Source organism: Ixodes scapularis, unplaced genomic scaffold, assembly GCF_016920785.2.
Source record: "Ixodes scapularis isolate PalLabHiFi unplaced genomic scaffold, ASM1692078v2 PGA_scaffold3__209_contigs__length_174095766, whole genome shotgun sequence".
Taxonomy (NCBI): Eukaryota; Metazoa; Arthropoda; class Arachnida; order Ixodida; family Ixodidae; genus Ixodes; species Ixodes scapularis.
This window is the reverse complement of record NW_024609868.1, coordinates 107,577,995-107,598,404: the sequence shown is the minus strand read 5'-3', so window position 1 is coordinate 107,598,404 and position 20,410 is coordinate 107,577,995. Positions and strand designations below refer to the sequence as shown.

The following is a 20,410-nucleotide window of genomic DNA, read 5'->3' as shown; positions in this document are numbered from 1 at the left end:
CCGATCGTAGGAGACGGGGCCAGGGTGGGTGGCGCGGCCGGATACAGTGGTAAAATTCGCGCCGCTTTCACATCAAACCGGTCTCTCGTTGCCGGCTGAGCGAAACCGCTCGGTGTCGACCAGTCCTGATTGAGGAGTGAGTTCCTTTCTTGCGCCCAACAATCGAAGTGGCCGAAAGAAAAGGCCGCGGCAACCTTCACGCTCCAGTCAGCAGGAATCTGGAGGGGAAAAAAGACCAACGAAACCAGCGAAAAGAAAGCTAAAAACGCGAGCGTGTGTGCCCAAATTATGGGGGATAAGGTTATCCCCGCTTTATGGCAATCCCCGAACCGCGAAGTCAAGAGCCACACGCCACGGACCGGGTCACTGTTGTGCGATCTGTCTAATGCCTCCCCTTTTTCGCCGGTTAATGCGCACGGGGCCACCTACTGTGTCCGGAGACGGCGTCCAGGTCTTGTATTGAAAGACACACGAGATTTGCCGCCGGGAATTGCTCCAAGTCGGAACAGGACTGACCTCCTTGAACGACCACGTCACGGGGCTCCGCCTAGGCCCAGCTATAAAAGGGCACTGCGGACTCGGGACAGGCACAGTCAGTCCTCCAGCAACCGAGCAGCAACAAGCACTATCATGAAGTCCACGGTAAGGCAAACTTTCGTGCTTTCAGCGGCTACTCTGTGGACTACGTGTGGCGGCAGTGCCGGCGGCAGCAGCGTTGGGGCGCTAAGGATACCCAGTCACTCGGCAGTGTCTTTGCTTCTTATACGGAGATGATGTGTTTTTTTCCTCTTCTTATTGATCTGCGTGTCTAAGACAAGTCACAATGGAACATACGCTACCTCGTTAGTCATCGGGGTTAATTATGGTGGCCAGAGAAACTCGTAGAGAGATTAATGTTTCGAGTAGAACGGGCAGTATCATATTAGTCTTTATAATACTATTGCAACGCGGTGTTACTGCAACAGGTTCGCTGCACTTCACATATATAGTTGTTGTCTTTTCAGTTCCTAGTTTATACTGTATTTTATTCTTGCTAAACATGCTTCTATTTACTAGAATTCTGTACAATAACATAAACCGCTAGACAAGTTTCTTGACGGTTGCGATCGCTTCATTTTAGTTATTGTTTTTGTTTGCGAATGTAGTGCTGTTGTGCCGTCAACGTGCGTCTCAGTGCTGCATGAAAGTATTACTGTTTTAAGTGGGAAAGAAATTGAAAGAATGATTTGAAATACGTATAAATGTATTACGATAAACGGAGTCCGATAAAATACCCATGTTTTAAGAACTGTATTACAAGAAGCGTAACTGACAAAAAAAATAAAATGTTATAAGATGCGTTCTTTTTCCAGGTCGCCGTTATCTTCTTCGCCCTTCTGGCCACTGCTATGGCCGGATACTTCGGGGGCTACGGTGGCTACGGAGGATATGGAGGATACGGTGGCTACGGTGGCTATGGAGGATACGGCGGCTATGGCGGCTACGGTGGTTACGGCGGCTACGGCCACCCGGTCGGCCGCGCCTTCGCCTACCACACGCACATCAACCACGGTTACGGAGGATACGGAGGCTACGGCCTGGGCGGCTACGGCTACGGAGGACACGGATACTACGGTTGAGCCCAGGACTGATGATTGGATCGAACGGGAGTCGGATTGTCTCGGGCTTCCCTCGATGCTGAAGATGATTTCTGTAAAGCAAATAAAGAGCCTATTTGTACATTTTACCACCGTACAAGCCTGGAGGTTGTGACTTCATGTTAGGTGTTCTTCAATGACGTGACGTTCCTTGCACGCCCTGCGATGGAAAGGCCTCTTGACCCACTGCACAGTAAGTGCTTATCTCGTTCAATAAGGGCTATCTACAATAAAGACAATATCCCGCGATATGTACACTAAGGAAACCATCCCGCGACAGCTACAATAAGGACACTATCCTGCGACCCGCTCATGCACGCGATGAAGGAAGGAGGACGGCATGCGTAGTGTACCTAACTCTTTAGCTACTCGCACCTGCGTATGTGACAACCGAACATTTTCAGAGGAATCTAAAGAAGTGCAACCTCGGTTAAATTAGGAAATGGAGAATCGCCAGTGGGATCTTACATTGGTGATTGGGGGGCTCTATGAAAAGTTCGTTTCTTGAGTGGAAGGAAGCGGAAAAGGTGAAGGTTAAAAACGTAACGGGAAGAAAGAACTATGTGCAGGCATGTACAGTGAAACTTGGAAGACACGAGCGAGAGGAAAAAGCATTCGAGATTGTGTGGCGACAGAACGTTGGCATTCAGAGATGCTGACGACTTTGTTTAAAACTGCCATAACCACAAAATCTCAGAACTTAGGCGGGGTTACCCTTTAATTTTCCCGAAAGCGGGAAGTATGTGGTCAGTTTAGTAGGATGTTTTGTAGGTATTTGTGTTTTTTTAGGAGACGGCACCTCCGTAAGACGTTGAATAGTCGTTGCGCAACCAGTGTTGGCGTGAACGCGTTACGGCGTTACCGGTAAGGCGTTGCTTTTTCTGGTAACGTAGTAACGAACTCGTTGTATTTTCGAAACGGTAACGGGTAACACACTTACGTTACTTATTTTGAGTAACGTGGAACGTACTTAGGTTACACGTTACATATTCTTCCCAAAACCTTGAAAAAATTACACTTCAATTTTTTTTCGTGCTTCTAGGCGCCAAGCTATATAAGTTGCTAAGTTTTTGCGCTTTTCGCGTTTTTTTTTTCAGTGCTTAGGTGGAACCGTAAATTAGATAAAGTAATTATGTTCAGTTTCTGGATGGACATAATATGTTTCTTGAAATATGGCGTCTCTGGATACCTCAACGTCAAGATAATAAAACGTGTTAATTAATAATTAAAAAAGTTACACAAAAGTAACTTACGTCACTTTTTAACGCTAACGCGTTCCTTTTATATCGAAGTAACGTAGGTTGGTAACGTGCTCCTTTTATTTTCAAGTAACGAGTAACGTATTTCGTTACTTTTTTTTGTAACGCCTACAACACTGCGCAACGCACGAGAAAGACTGTACATGAAAAGATTTAGGAAATTCACGAAGCTTTCTAATTATTTTATGTTTTAGGACCTCGGAAGACAAAGAATTGCTTCTGCGTTATGAGGTTGATGTTGAATTTCGTTGCCATCAAAATGATGTCCACAGCAAATCAATTCTTGAACGCCAAACTGACATTTATCTAAATTGATGACGATGTCATTGTCTTTCAGCCGTTTCACGAACTGGCTGAGGCGCTCGTAATGCTGTTCTTGCGTTTTCGTTCCAAGAAGATCGTTAGGCAAACCAAACGTCTAGTCACCTTTTCCCTTGATCAATAAATCACTGAAAGGTCTGCGCAGCTTTCCAAAGTCTTAATGTAACACGGACAAATTTATAGAGCCGGAACAAAGGTATAAGAATCATTTCGGGGAATGTTTCTTGGCTCTATACATAAAATCATCATTGCAAACATGAGTACATGCATTCCAGCGCGTATGAGGCGTCACGTATGTGCAATAAAGTGTTGCCAGGAGGGGCGGCGTTCCCCATTAATAAACGTTTGGGATGCGGTGTTGTCGGCGTCCGTGTGAGTCTCAATTCTGTTTTTTGCGTTGTATTTCTTGATTTTACATATTATTAGTAGTGTTTGACTAGTTTAGTGGCTACAGGAAAATTGACAAGGATCCTTATACCCTAAGTTCTCTCGTGAATCATTTCACACACTGCGATTTATGAGCGGATGTCGCAGAATGTACGCTTTTTTTTTCTAATTCACTCGGCGCAATTTTGTTTGGAATGTTCACTTAGGAAGTCCCTAGTGCTGCAAAAGAAACATGTACGGAAACTGCGGTGCTTGACGTTTCTTCTGAAATACACAAATATAAATGCACCATGTAAATCGGGCATTACAACTCGGCAATCGCTACTGCGGTTACAACGGTCAACATCACCTTGCATTTATTGTTTGCACCGAGTCGTTCGGTTCACCCCAAACAACCTTGAATTTCAGAAGTCTTTGAAGGCCTGAAATTAGCGTGCCAACGGCGCGTAAACAGATATCTATTCTGCGACAACATGTCCGAGTGAATTCACCCGTACCAAAGTACTTCATATACACAGGCGATAGATGGTGCAACAACGTCTGGTGTTTTTTATTCATCACCTCTACTATTCACACTTGGCAGGAAACACGTAAAAATTAAGCATGACAACTTTCCTAGTCCTTTTCGGTGAGGCTCCTGTCTAAGAAAACTATGCCATGTTTCGACGAGAATACAGGTTAGTTTCTACCAAAGCAAGCACCGCCCGGCTCGCCAGGCGTTTTTGCCTACCCCCAGACCTGAAGCGCCCCCGAAGCGCCACCACCACGGCGTGACGTAAGAGGTATAATCTAGGAGTTTGGTGGTAGGCTTTAATAATATTTATTTTTTTGAAAAATTTCTATCGTATTAAAAAAAGGAGGAAGGGGGTGGAGGGAAGGGTTGGCGCCATGCAACGCATGCAATAGTGGCTCACACAACCACCTCGCCATAGATTTCACGTGCTGACCCAGCCTTCATAAATCCTTAGTCTGTTCTATCATCTTGTTCTCTCCTGTCCTTTCTGCCGCTGACGGCATCGCCCTTACGATATATGGTCGACCACATTACGGAGGGCCCGGGGTGGAAGCCCAATAAGCCTCCTGTCTGACCAGTGGGGCCATGGCTGGAAGCCATGGCCCCACTGCTAATACACCTTACAAAAGACAGCCTGCAGACACTGCCTAAGGCCAGTTTCTTCATTATGTGACGGCCACATTGGTCATACAACAACTGTCTGTAGAAATATTCGAAGGATGTAGGAAGCAAAGATGCTTGAAGCATGCCCGAGGTGCGCCCGCGGACAGTTCTCTCATCATGTCCGGAGGGAACACCACGTGCCTTTTGTCTGATTGTGAGCTGCGTTACTGCGGCTTTGGGAACTGCGTGGATAGGGGGGAGACAACCACGAAGTCGCGGATGACCGTATGGTACCAAGTAGTAGCGTGTGGTGAAAGTACTGGGCGGGCTCTTTGATGACGTTCCGGAGTTTGTAGCCGAGTCCGAAGAGAAATCGGAGGCCCTGTTATGTATTACAACAGGGCCGCCTGATATTTTAGGAATATTTTAAGAATATTTCGCGCACAGTGCGGCGTGCGAGAATATTCTTCGGAGGTCGTGTAAAGCTGTGCGGTCAAGCAAGGCCCGAAAAGTCTCAAAACGTCGTCAGTAATAGAAATGCCGCTTTGAAAGATGAGTGTGAGTGATGTTCCGTAGAGACATACCCTGGAAATGTATCTCCTGAAACAAAGTCGAAAAGACAAAGACGAGAAGTGCGTACGTCAACGCAGAGGCCCAAGGTACCAGAAACAACCTCCTGAGATCGAATTATTTATATAAGCACTTTTTGCTTCTTCGAATTAACCGTAGGGGGGATCGGTGGCCGAGTGGGCTGAAGCGCACACCCAGCTCGACGCGCGTGGAGCGAAAGCTCGCGCTGCAGAACCCAGGGATCCTGGGTTCGAGCCCCACCCCTGCCCGTTTCGATCTGGATGAGCATCGTACCGGCGTGCGGTCGTGTATCACTACTGCGTGGTGCACGTTAAAGAACCCAGACTAGCGGTTGTACTGCACTGGCTAAATTGCTCATCTACAGTGTAAACCAGTGTCGCCCCTACTGGCAGACCAACCTCACGCTGTATAAACCACTCAAACGTCCAATTTGACTTTGAATTAACCGTACTCATTCTTCAACTCTCTACGTACCCCGCTCTCTCTCTCTTTCTTTCTTACGTTGCCCCAACGGGCGGATACATTAATAAACAAAGAAAATCTAGCGAAACATTCGCTAAAGTCACATATGGAGCGTGACAGATTTTTGAGGAAACGTGACAATGCCTGATGGTTTCAAGTGCTTCTTTGTATCGATATTTTGTGGAAGAGGGCGCTACTATGTTTAATCGGGCTTCAGTGTCAACAAATGAATTTCTAATTTGGCGTTCTAATTTACCAAAAAAAAAAAGGGGACTTTGAGATGAAGGCACTATCACCGTCAGTAAGTAATAAGTACTCAGGGGGGTTTCCCCCTTGACCAGCTACATGAAAAAGAAGCAAGAGTTACGTGCACAATCTCTTTCTCCCTCTCTCTCTAAAAAAAAAAAAAGTTTGTAGCCATTACGCCTACTGTCACATAGTTATTATGATATAGGAACAAACAGTATATTTGGATGTAGCAAAAAATGATAGGTTTATTCCTGTTATAATCTGCAAAGTCGGTGCCGTAATGTTTTTAAAATCTTATAGCGTTCATTGTAACACTGTAACACCAATCTTCCCAAAAGCTTGAGACATTTCCCGCCATATGTATACGTAAATGGAATAAGAATATTATTACAATAAAACTTATCTTGAAAGTACAGTTCAAAAATATTTTTATTGAGCGTTGAACTCTTACGTTTCTCTAAAGTAAGCATGGATATCCTCGATGCTAGAGAAGCGTTTAGTTGACCATGTTATTACCGTAGTTTTTAATGTAACCGTCGCGTTTTTTTTTCTGAAACTTTGAATCGGCGCTTTTTTTTCTTTTAAACGTGGGACTTGTGTGAATTTGTTTCTAAAAGTGCAGACTGCTGAACTTTACCTCAAAATTATACTTCTTGTTTGATTCATTTTTGAGAATATTGGAACTGGCCCCCGCTTGCGCATATAACGTGATCAATGCACATATGAGAGCTCACCAGTGAAGTTTTAAAGCGCCGATTGTAAATATACGTATAAGTGCAAGTTACACGAACGTGCGACTTATTCACACAAAAAAAGTATTTGTGAGAACTTCTAATTACAAGGGGTGTGACCCAGACAACTGTAAACCTTTTATATCGCAAAAAAAGAAAAGAACGGTAGTTTAATATGATGATAACTGTAAAACAAGTAACAGTGCGGTCTAGTGGGAAGTCACCTTCATGCTTCAAACACCTAGATAAAGCTCTAGTGTCGTTGCAAATGTTTTTAAGGACACGTAAAAAGAGGAACATGCATACATACGTTCCGGGGGGTAGACACGGAGTGTAGCCATTCTGTTTACTTTCTTTCCTTGTATGTTGGTTTAAGTCAGGATTGAATCTGCGTCCAGCATGAAAGATGACCATAAAAAGATGCGCAGCATTGTTTGAGGAACGCTCGATTTTCAATGATTTTTCTATAGGTTAATATAGCTTTCCATATTATACCTTCTCATGCCAAGGCATTTTACATACTGCGGCGAAGGGTTTTCCCACCCTTATAAGATTCTGCCGCCTAAGACTTGTGCCAAAATCTTGGGCATCTATAGTAAAAGCCATTAGTGGTAATAAAAAGTTGTTCCTTAGTTTTAGTGGGCAAGGGCATTGAAAGTTTAGGGGCATACTTAGGAAGATTAAGAAGTTGTAAAGCTTGAGTTCGCAACAATGTTTCATTCACTTCCGTCCCAATTTTTTTTTTGACAAGATTTAGCTTTAGTGTTTCAGAATAGAGCACTGCACGGGCCGGAATTTCTAGGCCCGGCCCGACCCGGCCCGGTAGAGACACGGCCCGGGCCCGGCCCGAGCCCGACAATTTTTTTTATTTCTAGGCCCGGCCCGACCCGGCCCGGAAGAGACACGGCCCGGGCCCGGCCCGAGCCCGACAGAATTTTTAATTTCTAGGCCCGGCCCGACCCGGCCCGATGGCTGTAGCCCGAAACAACCCATTCCCGTTTGAACTGGTCCCGTTTCGACCCGTTCCCGAAACGAGCTCCCCATTTGAACCCGTCCTGTTTCGACCCATTCTTTAAACGCCCTTCCCATATGAACCCGTCCCGTTTCGACCAGTTCCCTAAACGCCCTTCTCGTTGGAATTTGTCCTGTTTCGACCCATTCCCTAAACGCCGTTCTTATTTGAACCAGTTTCCGAAACACCCTTTGCGTTTGAACACGTCCCGTTTCAACCTACTTTTATAAGGCCCTGCACATCACAACCTCTTCGCAAAAAGTCTCCATCGTTCTAAGCCTGGTCTGCGCACCTTTTCTGTTATGTTCTGAAGTAGCTTTAGATGTCAACGCGTTCTTAAAATTTACAACCCTTTCAGAAAAGCTTAAATTTAATATATTCCTACTTAACCCCTTAAAACGTTTTTTTCAAGATTGTTCCCAAAACGTGCAAGCGCGAAACGGACTGTGTACACTGCGCGACACTGATACCGCGAACACGACGTTGGCACTTTTTTCGAATTTTACTTCGAAATGGTGTTAGTAGGCACCAAAGTATACCGCTTAGGTCTGTGGCCGAGATGAGCACTTCTAAAGACACTAATAGTTTTGAAAACAGCCTTTTGATTCTATAAGATAAACATAAAAACACGACGATCGCTTGTTCGCGCTAATAGAGTGTCGCGCTCTGTGCAATAAGGGAGTCTTAGAATAACGTACTCAAGCACTTTGGGGAAGCTAAAATTAGTATCGCCATAGGTTTTACATCGCAACGCTATTTTTACGGTACCCAAAGCGCTTGCGTACGTTTTTCTAAATCTTCCTAATAGTGAACTAGATATTTTTGAGAGCGATGAATCAAACAGGTTGACTAGCATATGACTGGGACTTTATTTTGTTTACAATTTATAACACTGAACCCTCGCTCACACAGAAAAAGCTTGAAGGCTTTCTAGCTTCAAGACGTCTTTTAGTTATTATTTTTAACGACGCTGTAGTGAATTTGCACTTCGCTTTTTTTCTATTCAATGAACCTAAAAGATTAATGAGCAAAATTCTTGCTATCAACAACAATTTATGATTTACGGCACAAGACTGCCCAGGCACGGCCCGGGCCGGCCCGGGCCGGCGCGGCCCGAGAACTTTTTTGTTCAAGCCCGAGCCCGGCCCGGGCCCCAGAAAATACGTGGTACCCGGCCCGAGCCCGGCCCGCGGGCTGGGCCGGGCTCGGGCTTTCGGGCTGGCCCGGGCCCGTGCAGTGCTCTATTTCAGAATGCATTTTGAGTGCTATATCCCTGTCTGTCGCCCTTCTTAAGCTTTCGCTCCCGATTCTGCATAACGCATTTTCTTATAGTCAGTATGTCAATATCGGTGGTAACGTCTCCAATATAAAACCTATAAAATCCGGGGTACCACAAGGTAGCATACTTGGATCACTGCTTTTTAATATATACATAAAGGACATCATCAATATTGCGCCGCAGGCTAAATTTATCATTTACGCTGATGACACCAGTATTTTCTTATCAGCTCGGAACTGTAATGATATCATCCCAATAGCAAACGACTTAATGAGAAGGCTAGAGGCATGGTCCTCGTCAAATAATCTTTTAGTGAATAAAAATAAAACTAAAGCTATGTTTTTTAGTCCTAAAAATCAGAATATTTCACTATCGAGTGACATCGTTTTATACACGTCGCCATAGAAATTGTAAGCACTTTCAAGACTCTAGGTGTATTGTTTTCAAATCACATGTCTTGGTCTCAGCACATTGATTATATTATTTCAAAACTAGCTGGTGTCATCGGCATGCTATATCGACATCGTTTCATCCTCCCGCAAAGTGTCGAGTTGATCTTGTATAACACTTTATTTGTAACACATTTAAACTGCTGTCATCTAATATGGGGCACCACGACAAAAACAAATCTTTATAGATTATTTTTATTGCAAAAAAGGGCGATACGACTTGTGTGCAGTGTACCCCGTGACTTTCACACGGACCTAATTGTTGCTAATCTGGGGATAATGAAAATACATGAATATTACAAATATAGACTTGCCATGAAATATAAACAAGAACATACCGATAGTAAAAGTTTCTTATTTGACTTGGCTTCCCTCAGAAAAAAGACCGCAAACACATACCCTTCGTCACCCTGACCCTTGGATAATAGATACATCGCGTACTGATTACGGCCTTCAGATGATTAGAAGAACCCTGCCTACATTGCTCAACACTTTCTCGCATTCCAATGTTGATATAGTATCTTTAACCCCACGTGAGACCCGTGAATATTTTCTTTGAAATAATGTCGTGTTCACTTTTTGTATTTTTCAAGTCCATTTTCTTCATTGTTGTGTGTGGCTGATATCTAGTTGGCATTTTCGACCCAGTGTTTGCTTTTCTTCCTTTTTTTATATTTTTTATTCCTGTTTTGCATTAGTGGACTTCTTTGCTTTGTATAATTTTTGACACTGCTGTGTTCCTGTGAGGGGGCTGGGGACCAGTCAAGCTCCTTGTAAGCTTTTTCCCCAGCTCCCACCATATATACATGTATATGGTAAATAAACTATTATTAAATATTATCATTAAATATTAATGAATAATAAAAATTATAATTATCTATTGTATCTTATAGGGTCTGCAGTGTAAAAACATTTGTTGCATAAAAAAATATTACCATTAACCGGAGTTCGGGGTCGGTGTGTCGTTCTGCTTAGTTAGATAAAATAATTGCAAAACAAACCTGAAGAACATTATTCATATAAAAATAAGCATCAACAAGGTATGACTAGCGAACCAAGGAACACAACTGCGCATGTATGACAAGAAAAGAAATATTGTCGCGGGACTAATGCGCCTGAAGGTACTTACTTTCTGAAAGTTCCCTATATACCATACCCTGTTCCTTCTTGCCTTAGGAAGCCCGTCTGCATTGCGCAACCTTGATTTAATTTAGCGTTATCTGACAAAGTTCAGGGCGTAAATACTCGTAGCAAGACTAAACATTACAATCTGACAGGTTATTATCACAAATTGTCAGAGATATTTAACAATTTCCGAAGACGGTGGTGCCAGCTGCCACTTATTAAGAATGGATATCTGGGCGAGTTGGTAAGAGTTCGTTCGAATTCAAGTTTGAGAGACAAACAGCGGTTGTCCTGTGTATCTCTATTCTTTGTCATCATACCAGTTGCGTTGTTTTTCACTGTATATTTCACTAAGCAGATCTCATTCCATATTTCTTAAAAAAAAAAGAGTAAATGAAGTTCTGCATTGATGCCTCTAGGTTACAGACCTAACTAGCGGAGAGTCTCTCGGCCCATACCAAAATGGTGAAATAGAAATTCACACACCATGCATCATGAAAGGCTACTATGGGTGTCCTAAAGCTACCGCTGAAGCTGTGAATTCTGGCGGCTGGTACCGTACAGGCACAGGAGTCGTCTCATTTAGTTTGTTATTAATGACCACTACAAGCAATTCAATATCCTAATCAAACACCACTGGTCTTATTGTGCCTGTCTAGCTAGTTGGCATGCTTCTGCGCACTTCATCATATTTCCCTGCCCACAGGTTTTTTGTCGAGCTATGTTAGTCAAGAATTGTTTGTTGTGAAACAGGTAGACACACCCTCATAATTGAGAAATAAAACCTTGAGACAAGGAAACAAAACTATACACCACCGTCTAAAACCACCACAGCATACAGCTGTCATTTTTCGTATGCTCGAGGCTGTCTTAGTGTAGTGATCGAGTCTCCCTGCTGTTGAATGTGTTTAATTTGGATGAAGTTTGTCAAAGAAGAAGCCTGGTGTGGAATTAAAGGACAGCTGTATGCTGTGTTTGTATGAGACGGTGGTGTGCATGTCCCTTTTTCTTTTATTGTCTCAAGGTTTTATTTCCCAATTAGGATTGTTCACCTGCTCGCATGTGTTTTGACTCTTATTTTAGACATAACAGGGAGCCCGCCACTGTCGGGCTCCCTGTTCCTGGGACCAGGGAAACGGGATGGGCGGTCGCTAGTGGCGGCCAGCGACCCATACCAGCCTACTAGCCGCCTTTTCCACGTTCGCGACAAGATCAGCGGCACACGTTTCCTGGTCGACGCAGGTGCAGAAGTAAGTGTCATCCCTGCTTCTACTTTCGATCGCAAAAATTGCACCAAAACACCTTCGCTGCAAGCCGTCAACGCTTCCCTCATCGCTACCTGTGGACAAAAATCACTGACCCTGGACCTCGGTCTCAGACGTCGGTTTCAGTGACGTAGAGCTGACGTAGAGAGTAGCTGACGTAGAGTACGCGATCGTCGGTGCCGATTTCTTGCGAAACTTCAATCTCCTCGTTGACATGAAGAACAAGCGACTGATCGATTCAAGCACAAACATGCATGTGTCGGGAGTCCTATCGCGGGCTCCAACGCTTATCCCAACTTTCGTGAAGCCGCCCCCAAACGAGTTCACCCAAATCCTGCAGAAGTATCCCGATCTAACCAAGCCAAGAAACTTCGAGGAGACGCCAAAGCACGATGTAACGCATCATATTCTCACGACCGGACCGCCAGTTCATTGCCGAGCACGTCGTCTTGGACCAGAGAAGCTGCGTGTCGCTCGTGACGAATTCGAGCATATGCTTCAACTAGGTATTGTGCGACCCTCATCCAGTTCCTGGTCATCAGCTTTACACATGGTGCCCAAAAAGTCTGGCGACTGGCGCCCCTGTGGCGACTACCGCGCCCTCAACGCCGCAACAGTGCCAGACCGCTACCCCATCCCAAATGTCCAGGACTGTACATCGTTTCTGACGGGCACGACAATCTATTCCAAAATCTACCTCATCAAGGCATACCATCAGATCCCCGTTGAGCCATCCGATATACCGAAGACCGCCATAACAACACCTTTTGGCCTCTTTGAATACGTTCGGATGTCTTTTGGGCTTCGTAATGCGGCCCAAACGTTCCAACGTTTCGTCGACGAAGTCATCCGTGGTCTCCCTTTCTGCTTTGCTTACCTGGACGACCTCCTCATTGCCAGTGCGAACCCGGATTAGCACAAGGCCAACTTGGAGCAAGTCTTCGGTAGGCTCCACGATCATGGAATCGTAATCAACACGGACAAATGCCAGTTCGGAGCAACCCAACTTGAATTTCTTGGCCACAAAATTAACAGTCAATGAATCAAACCGCTTCCAGAAAAAGTTCAGATTATTTTGGACTGTCCACCTCCAACAACAAAACGCGCTCTACGACGATTCCTTGGCCTTGTCAATTTTTACAGGCGTTTTGTGCCACAGTGCGCAGTGTTGCTACACCCCTTGGAAGCCCTACTCTGCAGTTCCACTGCAGAGAAGTCACCCCTGGCTTGGCCCCCTGAGACCGCAGTTGCTTTCGAGAAGGTCAAGAAAGAACTCGCGAACGCCACCTTGCTTGTACATCCTTCACCTGAAGCACTGACTTGCCTGATGGTCGACGCTTCCAGCGCTGCTTTTGGCGCCGTCTTGCAGCAGAAGATTGACAACATTTGGTCTCCCATCTCTTCTCACGAAAGCTGCAAGACACTGAAAAACGCTACAGCACTTTTGGTAGAGAATTGCTGGCTACCTACTTGGCTGTAAAGCATTTCCGACATTTCCTAGAGGGACGCAATTTTTTCATCGCGACAGATCATAAGCCGCTTGTTCATGCTATTCAGTCGCCCAGTCAGAACCACTCCCCGCGAGAGTGCCGTCATCTCTCCTTTATCGCAGAGTTCACCACCAACTTGCGCCACGTGAAAGGAAAAGACAACGCTGCTGCCGATACACTGTCTCTTTTGGACCTGAACGCTATTGCTACAGAGAAGACGCAGTTTACCTATTCCGAGCTTGCAGAGGCCCAAAGAGATGACGACGAGCTTCCATCCATTCGCGAAGCGGGCACTTCACTGATATTTGAGGACGTATTTTTCCCAGATCACGGTGTCACCCTCGTCTGCGACAAGTCCACGGGAACCCCACGACTTTACGTCCCAGAAAACTTACGTCGTGCTGTGTTCACGTCGCTACACTCGCTTTGCCATCCTGGTGTCCGTGCAACGCAGGAACTGATTACGAACCGTTTTGTCTGGCCCAAAGTCAAGGCCGACGTTCGTGATTGGGTACGTTCCTGTCTTGCCTGCCAACGTTGCAAAGTACAGCGACACACACGAACGCCGCTCGGAGCGTTTCTACTTCCGTCCCTACGTTTCGAGCAGGTGCACGTGGACATCGTCGGACCCTTGCCCCCATCACGCGGTTTCACCTCTTTATTGACGTGCGTCGACCGTTTCTCCCGATGGCCTGAAGTTTACCCGCTCGAGAATATAACGGCCGAGACGGCCGCCAGAGCTTTTCTATTTACGTGGGTAAGCCGTTTCAGATTACCTTCCACGGTGACGACCGATCGAGGACGCCAATTTGAGTCAGCTCTATTTCGTCAACTCACGTTCCTTCTCGGCTGCTCCCGTACGCGCACAACAGCTTACCATCCTGCAGCGAACGGACTCGTGGAACGCCTTCATAGGCAGCTAAAATCAGCACTTCGCACGCAGTCGTCTCCCGATGCTTGGGTCGACAACTTGCCCATTGTGCTGCTTGGGTTGCGTTCAACGCTCAAACCTGACCTAGGGAGTACGGTGGCTGAGCTCGTCTACGGTGCTCCGCTACGCCTGCCTGCGGACATGATCGAGCCGCCTACCATACCAGACAGCGTGGATCCCATGTCCTACGTCCACAAGTTAAGGCAAGCAATGTCAACGCTTCGCCCAGTTCCATCACGCCAACAAACGCAACCGAAGGTTTTCCAACATCCTGCACTGACTGAGGCTACACACGTTTTCATCAGGAAGGACGCACCGCGGAAGCCTCTGCAAAACCTGTACGATGGACCATTTCCTGTCCTGGAAAAATCACCAAAATACTATACCCTGTTGCTTCGAGGTAAACGCGAAACCGTCACAATCGACAGACTCAAACCGGCTTTCTTCTTCCCCTTCGATTCACCAACGTCCAAGCATCAGCATAAAACACCAACACCCACAGAGCACCAAACAAACTCCACTCAAGTGGCCACAGCCACTTGTCCAAGGGGGGGGGGGGGGGGGCACCTGTAGCCCCCGAGCTACAAGGGCAACAGGAACGACAGCGAGAGCGGTGTGTTTTGGTGCCACGCGATTCGTGACGGGTGCCACGAGACACTGAGACACTGAGATTCGGGGTGACGTGGTGCACGGACGTTCTACGATGGCCGGCTTCTGCACTGCAACTAACGACCATCTGTAAATATTGTAAATATAAATGTAGTGACATAAAACAAGCTCGCTACACCTAAAATAATAACAAATAAAAACACTTGCCGATAGCTTACCGCCAATGTAGACATTATTGTTGCGCATCTGTTTTTATGACCATGTTACCTTTAGATTACAAATATAATGAGCACTATTGAACGCTCAGTCTCCGTCCAAATATGACGCTTGTAAACGGACCAGATGTCAAAGTTTCAGAGTTTGCCGTCATGTAATTGAAAAGTTGTATGCATTTTAGAGCGCAGCTCTCAGGCGCAGCCCTTGGCCGGCTTGAGCGGCGTCGCAGCCGGCGTGACCGCGAGCGTTGCATTATGGGAATAATGCAAGCGGGTGTAACCGCGCGTTGCATTATGGGAAAATTTTCCCGCTAAATTGAGCAGAAACAATTTTTTTGCTAAATTTAGCGGAAACATTTTTACTCCAAATTTAATGGAAAAATTTCCCCACTACATTTTGCAGAAAAGTTTACGTGCTAAATCTAACGGAAAAATCTCCCCGCTAAAAATTGGCGGAAAAGTTTCCCCGCTAAATTTAGCGGGAAACTTTTCCCGCTAGATTTAGCGGGAAATTTAGCGAGGATTTCCCGCTAAATGGAAGGGAAGTAGAAGTGGGGGAGGGGAGGTGGAGGAAGGGGCATGCCAGCTCTCCGTACACTCCCCTACTTCTTGCGAGCTGCGCTCTAATTCGGCATTACAAAGAATTGTAAACGTCTTTCTTTTTTTTAAATTTTCAGTGGAAAAGTTATGTCCGACGAAGCCGTCGAATACATGGAGGCAAATGGCGTCAGTTACCGGGAATGAGCTTCATTTCCCGTTCAAAGTTTTAAAAAATTACATAAAACATTTGAGTTGTATAGTGGTTATTTTTTAACATTTTGCATCTGGTCCGAATCGTAGCGCAGATTGTGCGCCCGGCAATGAGTAGTCTGCTTTTGCTGTAAAAAATTACAATCAGATTTTTTTTTCAGGGAAGTGCTTTACATTCAGTTTAATACGAAACTAAGATTAGCTTTAAAGCGGACTACAAGAAACTTGTTAATGCCGCAAAAGACAATCATAAACAACTATACGGAGGTAGTCCTTGCCTACGTTCTACACGACCGTGGAAGTGTAAGTGGCAAGTTGAATGTATGAAATTGGTTTAGCAAAGAATGCAGCATATGAGCCACTTTATTTTGTGAAAAATGAACTGAGACACGAATGCATTTTTCATTGTCACGCTAAATGTTACGCTAAAAATTACAAATACGAAAATAAAATTGTAATTAATACGCAGGAAAATAACACTCATCCACAATGCGGGGAATCATATACAGGACATTTTTTGTTGCTACGATTTTTTTCTCGGTGTTCAGCTCGTTTATAAAAAAACAAAATCTTAATACCTCCCGTGACTAGGTAAGATTTATAGTGTCGTGTTAATGGTTCATTTAATAAGGCGTGCTGTATACGTCAGAGCAAATGTTTGTATACAGGCAACTTTTTAAAATTATTTTGATGTTTACGAAGGTTTGCACGCGAAACATTTTGACAAAAATCAAAGTTTGTCTGTATAACCTTGAAGATCTTAACTTGTGTTCTGTGGCTCTTGGCTAACTTGCACTAACTTTGATTTGAAAGTTAAAATAAAAATAACTTTTTAGTCACTGACAGATTTGGACAGCACGGATATCCCTTAGTTGTCTCGCGTCCAGTGCAAGCTTCCAAGCCTTGATAACGCCTCATCATCTCGCGACCCTGGAGCGCGCATGCCAAGCGAAACTACGACTAAAAGCAATTAATGAGCGCATGCTATAGAGTCCGGGCATGCTAAAGAGATTCTATGGCTTTCTCAGCCTCTCAATTGCTACAGTCAACTTACTTCCTGAAATGCTCAATGCACGTCAGGCTAAATTTGTTCTCTTTCTTCTATGCCTTTTCTCAAAGCCACAAAGCTTCAAGAATATAAATCCGTACACTTTAATATATATGTATTTTACATCCATAATAAATATTCAGACGCGCAGAGTGGAGCCTGTGAGAGATTGATCTGCATTTTCTTAATACTTGTTTAACCTCGGCTTCTTGTTTGCAGGACAAGCAGCAGTCTTCAAGCATCTGCACGGAGGAGTTTTTTTTTTTATTCAACGCCTTCCTAAATTTGATAACGGAAAGGTTAGGAGACAAGAACCCAAGACGAAGGCCGCTCTTGAAAAGGAAATGTTGAAAGAATAGTGGAGCCTGTCAGCATTTCAAGTGATACCTAAACTCATACGAGACACCCGATAAAGGCGCTTCTGCGTTTTTATTGCAATAAACACGTGTGTTTATCTGTAAGCATAACAGATCATGAAACACACATAAAGCACGAACGACAGACTCTACACGGATTTATCAAAATGGTCAAGGCAGGTATTTTTTCATCTGTCACTTCAAGCTTTATAAGAAATTACCATTTAACAAATGGCATGCGGAGCACAAAGTTTACAATATCCCAAAACAATCTTGTTTAAAAATGTTAAAGGATCGTCCAACCGAACTAAGGTAGCGAATAGGACCAGTGACTGAACGTTGTACATGATGAGGATAAACGGATATAAAAGAGCGAACGAAGAAAAGAAAAGAATGACAGGCACTGCGAGTGTTAAAGATTGTATTCAGTTGATTTCTGCGTTTTAGGTACTCTCATCGAAGCATAAATTGTTTTTTTATCTCCGTGAAATGGCTTCCTTAGGAAAGCGGGGAAACATGTTTTGATTTGGCGAAACTAAACTTAAACCATAAACTCAGCAAAAAAAAAAAAAAAAAAAAAACAACAAAAAAGAGTAACTGTAAAAACTTTTTATTATCACATTATTCTATACACCAGTAAAATAATAAATATAGAGACAGTACTGGATAAAACGAATCGCAGGCGACGAAAGACACGCGTCATCATCATCATCGTCGTTTATTTTCCTTGAGGGCCCGTGGGGCATTATACAAGGGGGTGGCAATAGAAAAAAAAAAAGATAGAACAGTAAACACAATTACAACATTGAAGCTAGCTATATAGGTAGGTTAGATAAAAAGAGGGCATAGTGGCTTCAGGAAATTTAGTTCTATCATTAACAGAAACAATGTTGAAAGGTAGTGAATTCCAATCCTCGACGTCCAATGTAGTGTGGAAGTCTGGTGAGAAACAGTTGATTATCGGATTGGACGTAATTTACATAGGTGATCTAGACGCGACAAAATACAATGGGGAGGTTAAAGCAGTGATTATTTGAGGTGGCTATTGTGATAAAAAATTTGATGGAGGAGAGAAAGGCGTGATACTCGGCGGTGGAGGGAAAATGAATGAAGGTTAGCTGATTGGCGCAATCCTGATATGCTGGTATATATGGTGTGTAGTTGTTATAAATAAAACGAAGGGCTCTGTTTTGGACGGATTCTAGATTATTTGCGAGGTAGGACTGCCATGGAGATTATGTAGGTGAGGCGTATCCTAACTTCGATCTTATAAGAGTAGTATACGCTAGTCGTTTTACGGAGGGTGTAGCAAGTTTGAGGTTACGGCGCAAATATGCGAGAAAACGGTTAGCATCAGAAATAACAGAAGTTATGTGAGTAGTCCATGATAGGTGAGAGGTGAGATGAACACCCAAGTATTTATAAGATGAGCATGCTATTACGTGACCGTTAGTGAGGTAATACGAAAATGGTGTGGCACGCGAACTGCGGGAAAATGATTGGGATCTACATTTATTAAAGTATAACGTTACCTGCCATTTTTCACACCAATGAATTACAGAGTCAAGGTCTTCCAGCAGAGCATGATGATCATAGTATGAAAGAATGGGTCGGTAAATTGCACAATCGTCGGCGAACGGGCGCACAGAAGACGCTATATTAAGCTGGAGATCATTAATATAGATTAGGAAAAGAAGTGGGTCAAATACGGTTCCCTGGGGGACACCTGACGTTACGACGTTACGGTAGAGGTGGGAGATTTTCCGTTGTTAACGAAGGAATATTGCTTACGGTTAATTAAGAATTCAGAAATCCACTTAACAACAGAGGGGTGAATACTAATATCGTTAAGCTTTGTTAAAAGACGTTGGTGTGGGACTTTGTCGAACGCTTTGTAGAAATCAACGAAAATGCACCTTTGTGGTGTTTCCTTGTTTGAGCCGTTTTTAATAAAACTTCGGTTGACAGTCAGCGCTTGTCCTGTGCTGTACTCTCGTTGTCCTCGTCTTTTTGGCGCGCTGCTCCCAATTTTTAAATATATTTTGCTTTTTCAATGAATTAAATGAAATTAAAAAAAGTCAACAATAACAAATAATTGGTTGTTGCTGGCGATTTGAACATACATGTAATGAATTCTGCTAAGCACTGCATGTCTGATTATCTAAATTTACTTGCAGGTTTGAATTAGAAAATATAATTCATGAATATGCTAGGGAAGAATACTTGGGATTCCGCATGTTAAACTCATGCATTGACCATATCATTCCTAAAGAAAGTGATTTTAAAATGGCCTCGGGTGTAATTAGACAAAAAGTTGCTCATCATTATTTTATAGCTCTGGCAATAATAGGGGTGAGTCCTGAGGAAACCAGACACGCCGTATGCAGGCCTCCCTCCTTGCTTTTGGTCATATTACTACTTACCAGATGCTTGGGAATAATTTAAGGTTGATATATGCACAGGGTTGGAAAACTGTAAAACTAAGACAAAGAAATCTACAAAATGACGGGATAAACGACGAAATATTGACACTATGCCGTGAAAAAAAGATAAGTTGTGGAACATTTGTAAAGCAAGACCACATCATCTTAAAATTAAAGGAGAGTTTAAACAACTACGCAATAAAGTAACTGCCAAAATAAGACTGGCAAAATATCATTATACAGCTAAATTTCAGCAATGTAAGGGAAATTCGAAGAAAACTTGGAATTGCATAAAGTAAGTTACGGACAGTAAAGGGAAACAAACATACAGATGAAACAATTCAAGAAGCTTTTGGTAGTAACAATGTTACTTCTTTATGCAACCAATTTAACGACTCTGTTGTTCGAAGAATTGCGGAGCTGAAAAAAGTACTACAACATCAAGAAGAAGAATCAAATAGATACGACAATAGTGTGCACTCAGCTTATTTACCTCAGATGACAAAGGTAGATCTTAGATGCATAACCAACAACATAAAAGCGTTAAAACCTGTGGGGAATGAATTCATTCGATTCAGGGATATTCGGACAAATTTCGAGATATTAAAAGACGTTCTCATAAAATAATACACAAAGCACTCCCATCAGGGAAGGTTCCAATAAATATAAAAAGAGCTGTCTTGAAATCATCATATAAAATGGCA

The 20,410-nt window shown here is 43.8% G+C and overlaps 1 protein-coding gene across 1 annotated transcript; it reads left to right on the top strand.

Annotated features, from left to right (window-relative positions):
- Positions 1-604: 604 nt before the first annotated feature.
- LOC121837244 (neuropeptide-like protein 31) lies at positions 605-1,619 on the top strand. Its single transcript, XM_042292829.1, has 2 exons — positions 605-642; positions 1,353-1,619. The coding sequence occupies exons 1-2, from the start codon at positions 631-633 to the stop codon at positions 1,617-1,619; spliced, it is 279 nt and encodes a 92-aa protein (XP_042148763.1). The 5' UTR covers positions 605-630.
- Positions 1,620-20,410: the final 18,791 nt, after the last annotated feature.